We start from the raw sequence: 18,175 nt of genomic DNA, 5'->3' as shown, positions 1-18,175 counted from the left end.
ACTTTGGGGCAAGATAGGAGCTTCTGCTTCATTAAATGTTCAATGGGCACTTGGATTTAATTGCTCTTTAGAGGCTACTGGTTATACATGCTGTGAAAGTGGGGGTGTGAGTTAAACCAACACGGAGGCAGGGATAATTGCTCAAGGGTGAATGAACCCATAAGCTACTTGGGGCTCTGAAATACTTAAATACCTCTACAGAAGGTTGCAGAGGCATTCTCAAGTGAATTAAGACCAGGATGGGCAAGGCATACTCAAAGGAGCAAGTCCCACTGTGTTCAATGGAGCTCACATTCATAAAAAGAGCCCTACTAGATCAGAGCAATGGTTCATTAACCCAGCATCCTATTTCCCAGGGGCCAACCAGATGTGTCTGAAAGTTCACAAGCAGGACACAAGGGCAATAGCCCTTTACCGAGAACTTGGGTGATGCAGTGATGTTGAACCAGGGCTGGGGAGACCCAGGTTTGAACCCTGATCAACCATGAAGCATACCAAGTGACCTTGACCCCAATCACTATCTCCCACTCTCTCTACATTACAGAGTTATGACGATAATGGGGTGGTGGTGATGGAGGGAACCATGCATGCTACATTGAGCTCCTTGGAGGAATGGCAGGATATAAAAATTATTATTGACTGTGTATAGGATCTAAGGATCTCCAGAAGGCTATGAAGATCCGTTTCAATTGCAATCTTTTTAAACTGGGATGTTTTGTTTTTAACTATTGATGTTATAGCAATCACTGTTTTCATTGATAAATGGAACAGCATTAACTATGGGTGGATTGTAGTAGTTTTATCTTTATCTTTGTATTGTTGGTATCCTTATAGTATTATGTAAACCATATTGGAAGAGTTGCACTCAGAAATGTGTCCTGTCAATATTTTTATTGATTTTTAAGTCAGAGTCAGCCGTGTGAAAACATGATTAGAGAAGCAGGATTGCAACAACATGAAGATTTGGAATCCATATTACAAACATCTGGTAGAAATCTATCCATCCAGTAGATAGAAATATATATGTACTGTATCTATCTGCACATACGAAGATACTGAACATACTTACAGACTATACATAGGTATACCCAAAAATAAGGGTATTTTTTTAAATAAATAAATAAAGTCAGTTGGTTAGACTCACATAATGATCTTGTTTCACCCTCTAGTGGAATATCTCCACATTGCAGATTTTTCAAGGATCCTGAATGTCATTGTTTTAGACTTCAATCCTATTCTGAAACCAAAACTCCCAGGAAGATAAAGTTTCCATTCTGGTTATAAAGTTTGGTAAAATCCATTTAAGATCAAGCTTTATAAAATTTGGAGGCCATGTTTGCTTTCAGAATTAGCAGGTTAGGCTGTCAGATGTTGGCATTTATTGCCTGGTAATTTAGTAAGTGTATCAAGTTTTGTAGCTTATCTGAAATTCAGTTATACCATTGTATATTTCTCATCATCTCTAGTACAGCAAACTATTTATGTGATAGCTGGCTCGTGTGTGTGTGTGTGTGTGTGTGTGTGTGTATCCTAATATTTACACATCTTCAGGGCAGAGTGATTTACAAATCTCATCAAATAAAATAACCATTAGGAACAGCATTATTTAACTTTCTTATTGATTTTGAATATTATACCCAACTCTTCACAGGAACACAAAGAGGCGAACAACAAATTCAAATGACATTTTTCTTAAATAATAATGCACAATCCCCTGCCAGTTATCAATGCATTTTATTCATGCATTTCTTTTTCCAGTGGCTTGGCTGCAAACTAAATTCAGTACTGTTTGAGATTCTTTCCAAAGTCTCCTCCAGGCAAAATAAAAACAGAGCCCTTGGTGACTGGGATAGCAGGCAGCGCCAGCAGGACAGCACCAGGCTAAATCTTCCATTTTCCTCCAGACATCCTGCCTCACTAGTTGAGATGGAAGTTCTGTGGGCTGGCTGAGATAGCGGGCAGGTGTAGGTGCTCTTGCAGGAGACAAGCCGGTACGTTCTAATGTTTCCATGGCTGTGGATACAAGACAGTGGGTAGAATTCAAATGGGTTATTTGTGCTTTCAAAAGGGACTTTTGATCCTACAGATGCCTCCACTAATGGGATAAGCTTTGGATAAAACCCATTATCTCATTATCAGCTCTCTGATTGTTATTATTATTTTGCCTATATTATGCATTTATTTTGAAATTTTACAAACCATTTGCTCAGGCAAAAATTATTCAGGTGGTGCCAAAGTCCAATTATACATGCCCTGGCAGCCACCAGTCTCAGGAGGCAATGGAAGAGTTTGCCTCTTGGAGATGAGCTGTTGGAATGTTGCAACACCTGCTGGTAAAGCACACAAACCATTATTATTATTATTATTATTTTATACAGTACCACCCTTTTGAAAGCAAAGCTACCAGTAATATAATCTAAAATAGACTCATGGCAAAGACCCATTTAGGGCACAACCTTAAGGCTAGAATAGATCCACCAGGATGAGCAGTTGGGATCCAGCAGATCTCCAGCTGAGCCTGAGCCTGGAGGTTTCTAATTTAGCATCTGCCCTGCCAAATCGTAAACTGGCTTAAGTCCTGGAAAGGAGGGCATCTCCAAATTTGTGGCTAGACAGGAAGGGGCCTTAGGCTGAAATCACCCTGAACCAATTCAGCATGGTCTGACCTGTCTCAACTGAAGCCACCCAAAACGATGTTATGAAACAAAACTCTATTTTAAAGGCTCGTTTTCATGCTCCCCTGTTTAGCCCCTCAGCCACTCCTCAAGGGAGTTTAGATGAGCAATTTCCACATACCCCCCCCCAATCTTATTCTATTCTGGTTTGTCATCCTTAGGATTGCTCCCATACACAGCTGTGAAAGCCTATGGGGACCAAAAATGCCTTGAGTTGTTTCTGGAATGGGGGTGTGTGTGCGCGCCTGTCGTATTTCATGCGTCTCTGAATGACATGAGGTTACTGCAGTGCAAACAAACTTCACAAGGGCAGGGGGAAAAACATTTTACAGTATTATATTTGAGGCCAACTCCGTTCTCCCCTAGCGACGCTACAGAGAAACGCATTTCGCCATTTACTGAGGCGCGATCGCTTCGTGAGGAAAATAGAGCAAAGCAACGGCCTTTCCCGCCCTTTCCTCGCTAAGCTCCGCCTCCCCGCCCCTTCCTCCCGACTGGAATTTAATGCTGACGAGCGGGGCTCCCCTCTGCGCCTGCGCCCAATTCGCTGTTTCAGCGCGGGGAGGAGGAGGAGCAGGCCGTAAGGGAAAGTCTACGGAAAGGTTTCCCTTCCGGGTCGCCTAGATCGTTCTGCGTGAGGGGGAGGAGCAGGCAGGCCGACTGCGCGGGGGATGGAGCGGGACTTGCTCCGCCAGGCGCTCGGCTTTCACGGGCCGGCGCTACTCCCCTTGCTCCGCACGGAGCAGTACGACAACCCCGACTTCCGAGGCCTCCTGCCGCCTGGCGGGCCTGGCCTGGAGGCGCTGCCGCCAGCCAGGTGAGCGGGCCCCGCCCTGGTTGGGGGAGGGGGAGGGGACAGGGGCGGGGCTCCTCGTGGAGGGGAGGGGCCATTGGGTGGGCGCGTGTTGCGTCATCTAGTCCAACCCACTTTCAATGCAGGAATCATTTTTGCCCGGTGTGGGATTCGAACCCGCGACCCTGAGATTAAGTGTCTCGCCTAGGGTTTGTTTTTATTTTGCAGCCCCTGAGGCTCTGTATTACCATATGAAAGAGCGCCTCTGAACATGTGCAGGTGCTTTTACCCTAAATATGTAGCAGCAAGTTTTGCTGGATAAGGTTTTCCGGGTACCTTTAAAGCAGGCTGTAGCTGTAGGAAGTTGCCCTATTCTCTGCCAAGATTGTTGGTGCATCTAGTTCAAAATGGGTGGCTCTTGACTGGCAGCGACCGAAGGGTTTCAGACAAGATTCTTCTCGAGCCCTACCTGGGGATTTGAACTCTGGGCCTTCTGTGATCAATGCACCTGCTCCATTGCTCAGCTTCTTTCTAGAAATTTGCCACTGGAGCACCCTCCCTCTTTCCACAACATAAACATGTGTCATCGTCCCCCCCCCCCCCCGCCAATGTGACATTCTGTGTTGTATGGTGTAAAGCCCCAATCCTCCTCCAGCACAGCAGTTAGATGTTAGTACTTCTGTGACATCCAGCTGTACCCTCAGATCCCAGCTTGATCACTTAAGATCATTGCAGGTTTTATTCTGAGTTGGTGACAGTCATTTGACATCAACATGAAACAGAGCCTCTGGTGTCATTGGCCCAGTCCTTTGGAATATTGGTGTCAATACAGATTCAGCTGCCTTGAGCATGGTTTTAACTATGGAAAGGTGGCATACAAATAAAATGTTGATGGTGGTAATGATGAGAACTTGAGCACAGACATTTATGTAAACACTTAAATGACTGAAAAACTTCTATTCTGCCAAGCTTATGCAGGCAATTAAGAACACAAACATTTCCATAATACAGTAGTTAACTGATGGTCTCTGGTTTTAATTTTTATGTGCTTTTATTATATATAGATACTATTGTAAGCTGCTTTGATATTCTTATGATAAAGTGGCATAGGAATATTTTTTATAAACAAATAACACACACAAGCTATGTATACATATATAGCATTGACAGTCACCAACCAGCTATGTCAGACTCCAGAACATACAAGGGAAGCAGCGTCGTTAAATTTGATAGGACTTATAAATAAACATACTGAGGACCGTACAGATGGCATCAAGAGAGAAACATATGTTTAATGATATGCTAAAGGCTGAAAGGGTAGCTGACTAAGAGCTAATGTGTTCTGAATGCAAAAGTGGCTCAAGGCAGAATTAGACAATCGTGTTCCTAACCATATAATTAAAAAGCATCAGCTGGAAGAGCAAAGTTGTGCACTTTACAGCAGACTTACTAGAATGAGACTGTGTTTTCTATCTACAATGCTGTTATAGTAATCAAGTTGCCAAGTTCTCATTTGGAACCCCTTTAGGGCAGGGGTAGGGAAGCTTTTGAAATTTTGAGAAAATGCAAGCCTATTACATCTGAAAGAGCAGGAAAAATATATAGAACCACAAAAGAGTGTGGCTATGCCCCTTTCATCACCTGCTTTGTCTGTGGGGAAAGCATTTGCATCAGGCACCTCTGCACTCAGAAAGAGAAACTCCTTGCACCTTTCCTCCATTCACAGCGGTGTGACTGTGGCTGTGGCTGTGAATGTGACTGCCTGCCTGCCTGCCTGCCTGGCTTTCCAAACCTGCACGTTTTGAAGGGTGCATGGTGCATGTAAGAAAGGCTGAGCCAGTGCAGACAGGAATTGAGCAGTAAGATCAGAGAGTTTGATTTGATTTATTACATTTCTGTGCTGCTTTTCATCCAAATGAAAAGCTTATAAACAATAAATAATAACAACATGATAGAACATAATAGATTGAACATCACAATATAGGCAGTGACCGATTTGCGTGGGGGTTGCGTGCCTTGGCACTGCACACTTACGTGAAATTGTGTATAATCGGAACACCCATTGCAAAAGCCTGCAAACATGCCATTCCTTCCCCCACCCCCTTCTGTGACATTTTCGGGTCACTTCTGGGTTCGGCGTGATGTGCTTCGCGGTTGCACACATATCAGATGCACCTCAAAGTCACTGCCTATATAGCATAAATCATACAGAACAATTAACAAATCTTCAGTGAAAAAATTACAATCTATAAAACGCTGTCACCAAAACAACAACTAAAAAATAAGTTAAACATCACAGTTAAAGCGAAAGTCATATTGTATGCTTAACAAATCAATACAACATTCATAATCTGTAAAACAATATTGACAACATTAACAAAATAGCAGCCAAAAAATAAACTAAGCACTGTTAAGTTCATACACACTCCCTCCCCACACCCCGACTCATAATCTTTTACTCTATTCAGCTTATTAAAATACACGTACACATAATGCCTGTGGCAGCAACTCCCTTCTGAAGGTTTCTCAGCCTGGAGGTGGGGCAGCACAGGTGAAACCCACCACCCCCTCTGTCCAACACAGGGTCTCTCTCCCCTCAGATCTTTCTCAGCAAATGGCTCCCTTATGAAGGCTCCTGGGGCCGGAGAGTGGCTCTTTAAGGGAATATTTACTCAGGCCTATGTAAAGAAGGGATGCGGGTGGCGCTGTGGTCTAAACCACAGAGCCTAGGGCTTGCCAATCAGAAGGTCAGTGGTTAGAATCCCTGCAACAGAGTGAGCTCCCGTTGTTCGGTCCCAGCTCCTGCCCACCTAGCAGTTCGAAAGCCCGCCGAAGTGCAAATAGATAAATAGGTTCTGCTCCGGCGGGAAGGTAAATGCCGTTTCTGGGCGCTGCTCTGGTTTCGCCAGAAGTGGCTTAGTCATGTTGGCCACATGACCCGGAAGTTGACTGCGGACAAATGCCGGCTCCCTCGGCCTATAGAGCGAGATGAGCGCCGCAACCCCAGAGTCGTCCGTGACTGGACCTAACAGTCAGGGGTACCTTTACCTTTACCTATGTAAAGAGACCCTTCTGTGGGTAGCATGGGAGGTGTCACCCCAGGTTGGTGCCCTCATTTAGGAGGTGCTAAACTTTTTTTTTTTTTTTTTGCTGTTTCAGGAAAGAGAGGGGACTTGAAAATATTGAGATACAGCATTTCATTGCAAAAAAAGCTGATCTCCTTTTTTCTCATGCTTGGAAAACAAATGTGCCAACAACAACAGAAACAAATGAAGAGAATGAAGGTAAGATTTCTACAGACAAGGCAAAAGTTGTAAGTCATATTGTGATTAGTGGTATGTGCTGATAAGTGCATCTCCTTAATGTTTTTTTCTTTCTTCTCTCACCCCATGGTCTAGAAAAATTGAGGAAAACCTTCATATGAAGTATTTTGCTCTTTTAAGTATTAGAAGTGAAAAATTTATTAAAGCAGTTTTTGAAAACAGTACTGTTATAATCCGTTCTCAAATATTTGATTTAGATTTAGTATTCCGGTCAACAGTAATATGCTAAGCAACATTTTTCAGATGTAGTTGGAATAGTATTTGCAAATGTGGTACAATACAGAATAGCTTCATAGTGCCAAAGCCTTTGCACAACACATCATTTGATGTCTGTTGCTTCTCATTTGCCTAGGATTCCTATATCAAGTAAAACAAATCAATAAATGTTTAAATATATGCATATATCATCAAGAAACATACTAACAGGTGGACTTGGTTTTCAGTATGTGTAGATCTTCCATTTTCTGAAGTTTGTGAAGCTTGAAAGTGGATGTTTTGAATTAAAAAATACAGATCCTTTTCAGACACCAATTTTCATTGGGGAAATAGTTGTATTAGTATTTTCTCTGTTATTCTGTGCTTTGTGATTAAAATGTGATTTTAATATATGCACCAGAGCTGGGATCTCTTCTGTTTGGGGTCAAGTCCCAGCTCTGGTGCAAGTAGACAAGTTCTTTAAATACTAATTTGGGCCTGTGTGTAAAAATTGTGAAGAAGCTATGGCTACAATACTAACCCCAATTGCCTGGGAGTGGGCCCCTCTGAATTCATTAGAACCTACTTCTAAGTAGGCATGTTTAGGATTGTTCTGTAAGAGTGATATCTTAAATCCACTTACCTGTGAGTTTTAGCCCCGTTGAAGTAGATATATGAAAGGTTACATTGTAAGATGGCAGTTTTTGATTTAAAATGTTTTAATGTGATACAGTGAATAACATATTTTTAAAACTGTTTATATAATATTTTATTTCAACATGGCTCTTTTTGTCCCTGTTGAAGATTATTATGCTACTATGCCACCTTTGGAGCAGTTCATGGATGTACCCAGTGCAGAGAGGAGAGAGCTGTTTTTCCGTGATATTGAGCGTGGGGATATAGTGATTGGAAGGATTAGTTCCATTCGTGAATTTGGTTTTTTCATGGTGCTGTTCTGCCTTCGAAGTGGCGTCACTCGAGAGATAGCAGATCTAGAGATCACTGTAAGTCTGATGATAACTATTCACATGTGACTTCTTGCGCTGGAGACACTTTCTGATGGATTGTTTTGTTTTGTGTAAGCTTTCGTACAACAAATTGGGAGCTGCTTGTTCAGGAAAAGTAAATGTGTGCTGTGGGACAGTCAATAGTTTAAAGCTTTTACTGTAGTGTGGCCTTGAAAAGTGGTGAGCTAGAAGATGTTTCGCTACCTCAGCAAAACATTTCTCTTTTTTCTGTTTAAAGGTTATTTTGAGGACATAAAAGCCTTCAAGTGAACTTTCTTGCAGTTTTGGTAGCATTTGTGCGGCTCTTTAAAAAGGGAGACATCTCAAAATGACATTCTTGCAAGCATTTATGTATTTTGCTTTGCGGTAGCTGAGTAGAATTTGTTTTCAAATTCTGCTTCCTTTTTCTGTGCTCAAGGGTGTTATGCAAAAGTGTAAGTTGTACATATCTTACTGGAAAATGTGCAAGAAGCATTTATGCTTGGAGAAGCGGCTCTTCGTCTGGAGGAGAGGCCAAAGATTTTCATGAGACCCTGTAAACATAAAAAGAAGGATCTGCAGGTGACTTCATGTTCACTGCCTTACCATAAGGCGCTCTGTCAGATCATGTTCTCATCTTACCGGGAGCTTCTCAGCTTTACGGCAATTCCTAACCTTCATGGGACGCTGGGAGAATTACAGGGCTGGACCATCAACAGCTGCGCTGGTGAACACTGCAAAAATAGGAAGAAAACACAAATCCACCTCTCTATCATGTTTTCCCTTGTGCATACTGTTCCCTCCCCTTGTGATTTGGAGCTAAAATGTCAGAAGGACTGAATCTTCAGTGTTGCCATTACAGCAAGTTCAGACCAACATGGTTTCTCCTAAGTGAACCCCTCCCTGCAATGAATATAGCTGGCCTGAGAATTAATTTATACAAGTTATATGTGTGCCCCTTGCCCCAGCAAGAACATTTACTGTTCTGGTAAAGGATGCTAAAGTTTTTGGTCATTTGGTTTCTATTTCAGGCTCTTTGTCCATTGAGGGATGTGCCTTCCCAGAGCAGCCATGGTGACCCTTTATCATACTATCAAACAGGTGACCTTATCCAAGGCAAGTTAATTTGACTTAGGCTCTGACTGCCTCACAACTAGATTCCCCCTTCATATTTATTGTCAGGTTATGTTGATAGGATATTCTGCTGCTTAAATCAAGCCTTTTTGTGTTTTAATAGCTGCAATCAAGGATATTGATCGCTACCATGAAAAGCTCACAGTATCACTGCACAGCTCTGCTCTATCACCCAGTCTAGCAAGTACCAAATTAGGAGTAATCAGCTCAGAAGATTTGCCTCTGCACTACAGGTATGAAACAGTAATATACTGCATCTTCTTTCTTTAGTGGCTCAATAAACTCTTTGGCACATACTGTGCTTTCCTTAATAGAATAAAATATTTAGCCACATTTGAACATAATGCTAAACCATAGTTTCACACTACATAAGTCATCCTAGTCTTCTGGGGTTGCACAGTTTGTCCCTTTCCCTCTGCTCCTCCTGTGAGTCTAGAGGGAGGATTTCTGAAGCTTTCATTTCCTTTTAGTTAATGACACTTTTCCCTTTTGTCTAAACTAGGAACTATAGTCATCACTATCATTAATTTAAACAAGCCAACTTCATAAGCAGTGGCTTTAAGCTGCCCTGTGTAACTGACCATTATTACCAGTCAGACAACAGGAACCCATTGTTATCTAAAAGCAAAAGTTTCTAACGTTTTCCTTGACCTTGCAATAGGAGTTGGGGTTGGGGTACACAAAAGTTCAGAAGCATTGGCGAAATATTTAATGTCGCACATTCCAAGTCTCATGCATCATGCAGTGACTTCTTAGATACATGCAGTGCGTTTCTAGCCCATTAATGAGTTTTACATTCACTTCATTGTGAAGAGGAGAAACATTTTGCATTCAGTCTCCAAATGCTAGATTGAGGCGGGCTGCCCTATCCTGTCAATGGAGACAGAGAACTTGTGTTTGTTCCTCTCAGAAAACAAATGCAGGCACAGAGTGGGAAGTGCTACAAACATTTTATGACTAGCAACTCCTCACAAAGTAAATATTTTGTGGTTGTGCCAGTAGCCCTTGAAGAGGTGGGTGAGTTGGGCATATTCCATTGGCAACCTTTCCATGTATCTTTATGCTTGTCCCTCATCAGTTCTGTGTTAGAAATAGAATGTGAAAGATGTCCCTGTCAAGGTGGAACCAAAGACAGAATGCTCATAATTGCTACCTCTCTTTTTCTTTCCTCAGGAAAAGTGTTGAAATAGCCAGCAGTTTGGAAACATATGATAAAGTTTTACATCATTCCTTGGGCTTTGCCAATCCAGCTGTAGTTGAGTTTCTGGTAGGAAAACTAGGATTGAATGAATCCAGCCCACCATCCTTAATGAGAGGACTACAAAGGTATATAAGGCACCTCTTCACAGAAAGTGCTGGAGTTCTTTTAAATCTTGGGTAGCTTCCAGGTTTACTTTATTTTGAGATCGCTCACTAAAGTGAAACTTCCATTACTTTTTTTTTAAAAAAAAGAGTGCAGGAAAAGCTCTTTTTCTATTTGCAACTAAATCATTATTAAACTTCCTCAACATAGCAAATAGTTTATATTGGGCAACAGGTTAACATTCTGATCCATAACCAGATTTAAACTAATTCAGCCACCTAGTATGGGATAGTGACTAGGACTTGGGAGACCAGGGTTTAAATACCCCCTCTGCCATAAAGCATAACCTACTCCACAGGATTATTGTGGGAATTAAATGAAGAGGTGGAAAACCATGTACATCACCTTCCCCTACATCATCATCATCACCATCATTATTATTATACCCTGCCCATCTGGCTGGTTTCCCCAGCCACTCTGGGCGGCTTATAGCATAAAATAAAAACAAAATTTTTATTTTCCAAGATAACAAAACTGTAATAAGAACTGGGTACAAGTCTAGTTACGTAATACTATATCCACTTAAAATTACAGTATGTTAATTGTGTAGTATAATCTCAAACGTATTCTTAATACATTAATGGTTAATATAGCCTCTCCATGGACAAATCTGGGTAGTCAGTGGGACGTATTCTGCCCTTACATACAAAAAGAAAGGAGACAAAAAAGTTTCAATAAAAGTATCTCTTGGCAGTACCTTTTGCTACCTTTCTGTGCCTGAGTAGTTGCTCTGAGATAGCCATCTGAACCTTAGATTCCCAAAAGTGTGCTATCACCAAGTGTGCACTGTCAATAAAAAGAACCCTAAATCTTTGTGTCAGATAGTGAGGTCAGAATCCATTTTTAATGAAAGCCAAGCTAAAGCCAGATTTGGAAATAATCTTAGAAATAATATCAGAAACTGTGGTCCAGAACATGTGAGCAATTTTGCATTCCCACAAAACATGGAAATAGGATCCAAAATTACCACAGCCCTTCCAGCAGAAAGGGGATAAGGATTTACTGATTTTTGCTAAGTGAATTGAAGTCAAATGCCACCTGAGGACAACCTTCAGAGAAACTTATTGAAGATGAGATAAAGAGGTTTTTAGGAGCAGGGTCCTCCTTTCTCTGCCTATTTTGGCCTCACATACTAAACATTAACATTTTTGCATTTCCCATATAATATTCCACAAGCATACACTAAATCAGTGAAGCAGTGAGACTTGGTACATATCAATTAAAATATCAGTCCTTTTGCTTTTCGTTCTAAATGTTTTGCGGACAAACAACACTGCAGCAGCTGGAGCCAGGTAGGGTGCAGGTTTTTTAGATTTTCCTTTAGTCATCACTTTACTTTTGAACAGTAAGTCCCAAATCTTATAAAGACATCTGTTTACCTACTACTCTTTATATTTCTAATACTTACCTTTCTGCCTAAAGGCAAGGTGATCTAAAAAAAGAATTAATGGGGACAGCTCAGGGGCCAAAACTTAGCTTTGTGTCTTCCATGTAAAGATTACTGATTTTAAGAAGGGGTTGTCGATTCAAGTTGCAAGAAAGCAGATTCTGACTAAACATCAGGAAGAACTTTCTGACAGTCAGAGCTGTTGGACAGTGGGACAGATTCCCACGAGAGGTGGTAGACTCTCCTTCCTTGGAGATTTTGTAGCAGAAGTTGGATGGCCCCTGTCATGTATGATCTAGCTGGGATTCCTGCATTGCAGGGGGTTGGACTAGATGACCCAGGGAGGTACATTCCAGCTCTTATGAGTCTATGTTTTAAATGTTCCTTGATTTATTTTTCTCCCCTAGTAAAAATTTCAACGAAGAAGATTTTGCCATTGCTTTGAGGAAAAAACAATCTGCCTCCTGGGCCTTAAAATGGTATGCACTTCTTCATATTGATAAGCAAATGTTTTAAGTAAGATTGGAAATAACTATCATTTTCCTCCCAGGATCGTGGGTTGTAAATCTGATACTTGCTTGAAATGGACATTAGCTATTTGTCAAGTTCCTCTGGTTGATGATTGGGAACCATGCTGAGGTGCTTGTAAAGTGATAACATAGATTTAAGGAAGTACTTAATTTTTTTTAAGTGTGATGATTCTTAACTAAAAAAAGGTAAAGGTAAAGACCCCTGACCATTAGGTCCAGTCACAGACGACTGGGGTTGAGGCGCTCATCTCGCTTTACAGGCCGAGGGAGCTGGCGTTTGTCCACAGTTTTTCTGGGTCATGTGGCCAGCATGACTAAGCCGTTTCTGGTGCAACAGAACACCAAAACCATTTAGCCATATTCGGGCTCACAAGACTTGAGTGAGCTTTCCTATCATTTCATTTGCTGTTTGTCTACATGTGGATAGAAGTGCTAAATGTTACTTTGTTTCCCATGGAGGATTGATGGAAGATAAGGTTAGTCCCCAAAGAATTCTGTCCTTATCTTCATGCAACTTGAGGAAACCCCACAGCATTTTAAAACTGATTTTTAAGGAATTTAGAGAACATCTGCAATGATAATGAGAGAAGTGAATTAGGCAGATTTAGGAGCTAAAGAAAATTAGGAATGTCACTAGCCTTCACAGCTTATCAAGTTTGAACTCCTGCAGAAAATTACCCAATTATTGATTTGCATATAGAAACCATAATATTCAAGCTGCCGTTTTTTTTAGTGTCAAGATTGGTGTGGATTATTTCAAAGAAGGCCGCCATGTGGATGCTATGAATGAATACAACAAGGCGCTGGAAATAGATGTGCAAAATGTTGAAGCCTTAGTAGCCCGTGGAGCTCTGTGAGTGTCTGTGATTTGTAGCTGGAATGCAGAATTTTAAACAATTTTATGAGCAAATTTAAAATATTTGTACTTAACAAGGTTTTTTCCCCCTTCTAGGTATGCAACAAAAGGAAGCTTAAATAAAGCAATTGATGATTTTCAGGTTGCTCTAGAAAACTGTCCAACACACAGAAATGCCAGGAAATACCTTTGCCAAACACTTGTTGAACGAGGAGGCCAGTAAGTGTTGCCTTGTAACTGGGTTAAACATATAAGAGGCTTTCATTTTTACAAGATCCTTAGCCAAGGCTGTCATGCTCAGGGAAGTCAGTGCTTTTTCTGATTCTCTCACACACATTCATTACTATCTCAGAAACAAAGGAGAGGTGGGAAAAGTGATCTGTGTCAACAAAATTTGCTATTTTAGAGGGCTGGGATTGGGGCACAGGCGTCTTTTGCTAATGTCACTATGTGGTCTGCCAGGAAAACCCAGCTCTAATCATACCCATCCCACCATACCTTGGCATCTACTTTTTTCGTTGCTGTCCTCCCTACTATATGGTTGTGAGCATCTGCTGCATCTTGCATTCTAACATTTGTTTAAATGCAACTTCTTTTTATCATAACAAAATGCTGGGTTCCAATAGCGGAACTGTCATTTCACTGCCATCTCCTCCTAAGGATTTCTGAGCTAAACCATACCTAGGAGACACTTTATTATTTAGTGCAGTAACATGTCACACAATCAACTCTGCTATGAAATTTGTTATGCCTGGCTGTGCTCAGGTTCAACCCAATGGCATTTGCATGGCGGGAGGTATATGGGAACATGTTCCCACATTGTTATAACACTGATGGATTGATAGCAAAGGATGTGAGCATTTCTTAAGCATAAAGTGATCTCACTCAAAAAATGTAGCTGAGGCTAATTGTGGTAGTTAGAATACTTTACATGTTGTATGAAATCATCTGCCAGGTTAGAAGAGGAAGATAAGCTGTTGAATGCTGAGAGTTACTACAAGAAGGCTTTAAACATAGATGAGACCTTTCAAGAAGCTGAGGATGCCTTGTTGAAACTTCGTAAGCAGATGCAGGTGATTCTTTACTTTCTCTTAGTTCACTGAGATAAATGCATCAAGAGGCATGCATTATTTTTTCTTCTTGGAAGCTTCCATGGATCACTTACTGGGAACATGGTTGCAGCTATCAAACTGGATGTGTGTGGAGTTTTTGAAATGATAAGTCAGGGATGGGGGCTGATTTGAGAGAAGAGTTAATTATGGCACTGAAGCTAGATTCAAGAGGCCTCAATCAGATTAGTTCTGCCAACAGGACCTACCTGTATTGAGTAGTTAAGTGAATTTTCAGAGCACAGTTACTTAGAAATAAGTGTTGTTGGAATTGATTAAGCTTGTTTCTGAAGCACGTGTATGCCTGGGATCAGATTGCAAGGTTGGCACAGGGAAGCTTACAAGAACTTTATTCCAGCGGAACCAAAATAAATCCTGCAAAAGAAAAGGTTGCCTTTTCTTTTGGCACTGGTGCCAATAACTTGGGATATTGATCCAGCAACTAATTTCAGATTTCCTGCTGTGCCATGAGCTTGCTGATTACAACTGAATATAATTTTCAAAGACCTACAGGATTAGTTAGCATGCCCTCAAAGTTTGGTAACCAAAGTTTTCCAGATGAAATTTATTTATAGCATGCATGTTTGAAACACATTGAGGGTCACTTTGTACGTGCCAGAATTGGGCTTTTCCCCTCTACATGCTGCCTCTCCTCCGTCACGCAGAGAAGAATACATGCAAATCGGGATGCCATGTCTATTTTTACCGAGACATTTCCACATAACATGCCAGCATAAAGCAGCCTGTAAATGGAAGCTTGATAAAAATAGATTCTGTGTCCCCCTTCGTATATGCACCTCTCTCCCCTTGGTGGGGAGCATCAGACAGTGAGGGGAGAAATCTAAACAAGCACATACAAAGTTGACTTGAGTTTCTGCTGAGACTTAACAGTTGCCCTCCTGTAATACTGATGATATGTTTTTCTTCAATGCATTTTCCTCTGAACTGGAACTGTTGCTGCTGTGTCTGACCTCTGGTGCTGCTCATCAACAACCCATTGGAATATGATTACGTGTGTAAACCATGCATCAAACTGGGCTGTGATACGGTTGCCAAATGGTTTGTATTCATACATGGCCTCTTCCAATTATGTTTTAATTTGGATCACGTTTTACACAAAAATCCAAATAATGATTATTTCCTTGATGCCTCTGTATTTGGTTAATTCTGTATGGCCGACCACTTTGCTATTTTTCCATTTATGTCTTCTGAATTACTAATGTCATTGTATTGGGCAATGGATGCTAATTCCCATCTTGGTCCTTTTATTATTATTCTCTTTTAATATATGGGTTTTAAACTGCAAATATGGTCCTTGATGCCATACTTGTTCATCACAATGCTTAACATCCCATTTCAACAAATTATTTTGCCTTGAATACCTTTTCTTTTTGGATCTGATACCTTGGGGTTGGTGTAAACTGTGTGAATATTGGGTGGAATTTGGGGGGGGACCTTGGGTCAACACTGGCTTGTTAATGGAATATTTTCGATGTTGGGATTCAAAAAAGAAATCTCTGGAAATGAGAGAGAAACAAGCTGCAAAAGAAGAGAGACAAAAAGAGAAGAAAATAGAAACAAGTGCAGAAAAACTGCGTAAGCTCTTAAAAGAAGAAAAAAGGTAACCTCCATTATATTCAACCTTCTATAAAGCCTTGTTGGTAGTAAGTATAGTAAGGTGTTCATGGTTATTGGCGAGCTGATTTTGTGGCATGTGTGTGTCTTCTAGTGAAAAAAGCTAAGAACCTTCACAATAGTTATTTAATTCTTTTTTAAAAGTCTCAGGGAATAAATTACCCAGGTGACGAAAGCAGAAAAGAGAGGGGGAAGAGACAAAAATAGTATGAGATGAATGTGAGTGAATAGAATTTCACATATCGGAGCTTAAAGATTAGGGGGTTGAGGCAAAACTTTATTGGAAAAATACTAGTTTTGAGGAAGGAGGAACATAAGGCAAGGCAAGAAAGGAAGTGTATATGGCATTTCAGTTAGGAATCTAATGGGTGTTGGCAAGCAAAATCAGACACTTTGTCAACTGAACTTAATCTACTGGTTTATTTTTTTTTTTAAGGGAGGAAAGTTGTGTTTCTTTGTAGATAAAAATAATCAATTCTGACTACTGGAATTTGAGGGTAAAGCAATTCCTAGAGCAGCTGCATGGTCTTCAAATACTGTTTTACATTTTAGTGTTGCTGCTTGGTGTGTAATTTTGGTCATCTTGATGAGATGAGGGGTAATAGTCAAACTTCTGAACTTGATTACAAGGAAATTTTTAAACCATAAAATGTATATAGTTCAGCAGCTAAGTAGGAAAGATTTGCCAAAAAAATACTGCATTTTTAATGCTAACGGCATTACCTCATGGTTAATTAAAACTTTTAGGTTGAAGAAGAAAAAGAAAAGGTCAACTTCTTCCTCCTCCTGCAGTTCTTCATCAGATGAATCTCCTTCCTCCTCTTCCTCTTCTGATAACAAGAAGCGTAAGAAAAGGAGTCGGAACAGGTCCGAGTCCTCACAGAGCTCTAAAAAGCACACTTCTAGGAGTTTCTTACATCAAAGTAGGAAAGATGACTGCTACTCTCCTCCAGCCAATACCTCTGCTTCCTTCCTTAATCAAAAGCATGAAATGGAGAAACTGCTGGAGAGACAGGACAAGTTAATCTATCAAAAGACTGAGGTAAGAGAGAGAGATCACTCTCTATCAAGGACTTCTGCTGCAGAAGATATTTATGGAGGTAGGTCTGAGGATCCCAGAGAGTCCTACAGCAATTCCAAGACTCAGGCAAATAGTAACACAACTGAAAAACAGGGTAAGTTAGATAGAGTTTCTTCTAATAGGAGGGAGAGTACAGGTTCATATCGTAGAAAGTCTGATGACAGGAACAAGATGAGGTATTCAGGAAAATTAGAAAAAGAATCAAAGAAGGAACATTATCAAAAGCACAGCCCAAGCCAAACAAAGTACTCCACATCTCCAACAGGGTCCGATTACTCAACAAAATCAGTTGAACACTACAACCGATACACTAGCCAATGGATAAATGAGCCTAGTAGGTGCAGTGCTGACAACAGACCTGAATTGGCGTGGATTAAAGGTGAGACAGAACCCAAGAGCAGGGAAAGGGAAACCACAAAAGCCAAGGAGCGAGATGAAGAAGCAACACTCAATGGTAAAGGACAGTCAGGAACTGGTGCTAAGAAACAACTGCCTCAGAACTTGGTCAACATATTTAATCAGATTGCTGAATTTGAGCGAGAAAAGGGAAGTAAACAGAAAAACCAGTGATTTTTTTTTAAAGGTTGTTACAGTTTCTAATCACTTGATGAGTCTGTGCTCTTAATGGAAAAAAAATAGGGGGGGGGGTGTATTTCTGTTCCCTCTACTTGATATTGATTTAGGGGGTGGTGAATATGCAAGAGTTACATCATATCATTTTTTATTTAAAAAATTATTTTCTTTTGCTGTTTTGGATATTAATATGTGATAGTGTGATTGGCTGAGAAACTTAACTACTATTAAGACTGCCACCTGTGCTTAAATGGCATCTAAATTGCACTTTACAGAAGGAATATTTCCAAGGCATCAATGACTGTTAACTTTGTATTGTTAATAAAAACATAAATGTGCCATTAGTGTGTAAATAGCCTGTCTTGCCACTAAATTTTTATAAAACTTCCTTGGTTTTCTTTAATGTGTCTGTGGAGCATCCAATGGCTTTTTCACTTGAATCATTTTTGGGGGTGGGCCAAGAGGGGGCCTCTTAAGAAGACGTGGGGAAGCTTTCCTAGCGCACTCAGAGTCTTTTAAGTGAAAGAAGCTACCT

General features: G+C 40.7%; 1 protein-coding gene across 2 annotated transcripts; it reads left to right on the top strand.

Annotated features, from left to right (window-relative positions):
* Nucleotides 1-3,242: 3,242 nt before the first annotated feature.
* On the top strand, nt 3,243-18,028 carry TTC14 (tetratricopeptide repeat domain 14). 2 transcript variants are annotated; one of them, XM_035133121.2, is made up of 12 exons: nt 3,243-3,492; nt 6,628-6,752; nt 7,791-7,990; nt 9,004-9,088; nt 9,210-9,339; nt 10,280-10,432; nt 12,264-12,335; nt 13,120-13,239; nt 13,339-13,461; nt 14,198-14,315; nt 15,863-15,972; nt 16,734-18,028. In XM_035133121.2, exons 1-12 carry the CDS (start codon nt 3,347-3,349, stop codon nt 17,635-17,637), a joined length of 2,286 nt encoding a protein of 761 aa, XP_034989012.1. In that variant the 5' UTR covers nt 3,243-3,346; the 3' UTR covers nt 17,638-18,028. The 2 variants fall into 2 exon arrangements, 1 of the variants encoding a protein (XP_034989012.1); XR_004693675.2 differs by lacking the exon at nt 16,734-18,028 and having other exon boundaries at nt 3,248-3,492; nt 14,198-15,410.
* The last annotated feature ends 147 nt before the right edge of the window (nt 18,029-18,175 follow it).

Source organism: Zootoca vivipara, chromosome 5 (assembly GCF_963506605.1).
Source record: "Zootoca vivipara chromosome 5, rZooViv1.1, whole genome shotgun sequence".
NCBI classification, from domain to species: Eukaryota; Metazoa; Chordata; class Lepidosauria; order Squamata; family Lacertidae; genus Zootoca; species Zootoca vivipara.
The sequence above is the reverse complement of the archived record's forward strand: the minus strand, read 5'-3'. Positions and strand labels throughout refer to the sequence as shown.

Coding starts and splice junctions, on each gene's coding strand:
- TTC14 (XM_035133121.2), top strand. CDS start 3,347: ATGGAGCGGGACTTGCTCCGCCAGGCGCTCGGCTTTCACGGGCCGGCG. Junction 10,433..12,263: donor TTAATGAGAGGACTACAAAG/GTATATAAGGCA, acceptor TTTCTCCCCTAG/TAAAAATTTCAACGAAGAAG. Junction 13,462..14,197: donor CTTGTTGAACGAGGAGGCCA/GTAAGTGTTGCC, acceptor ATCATCTGCCAG/GTTAGAAGAGGAAGATAAGC.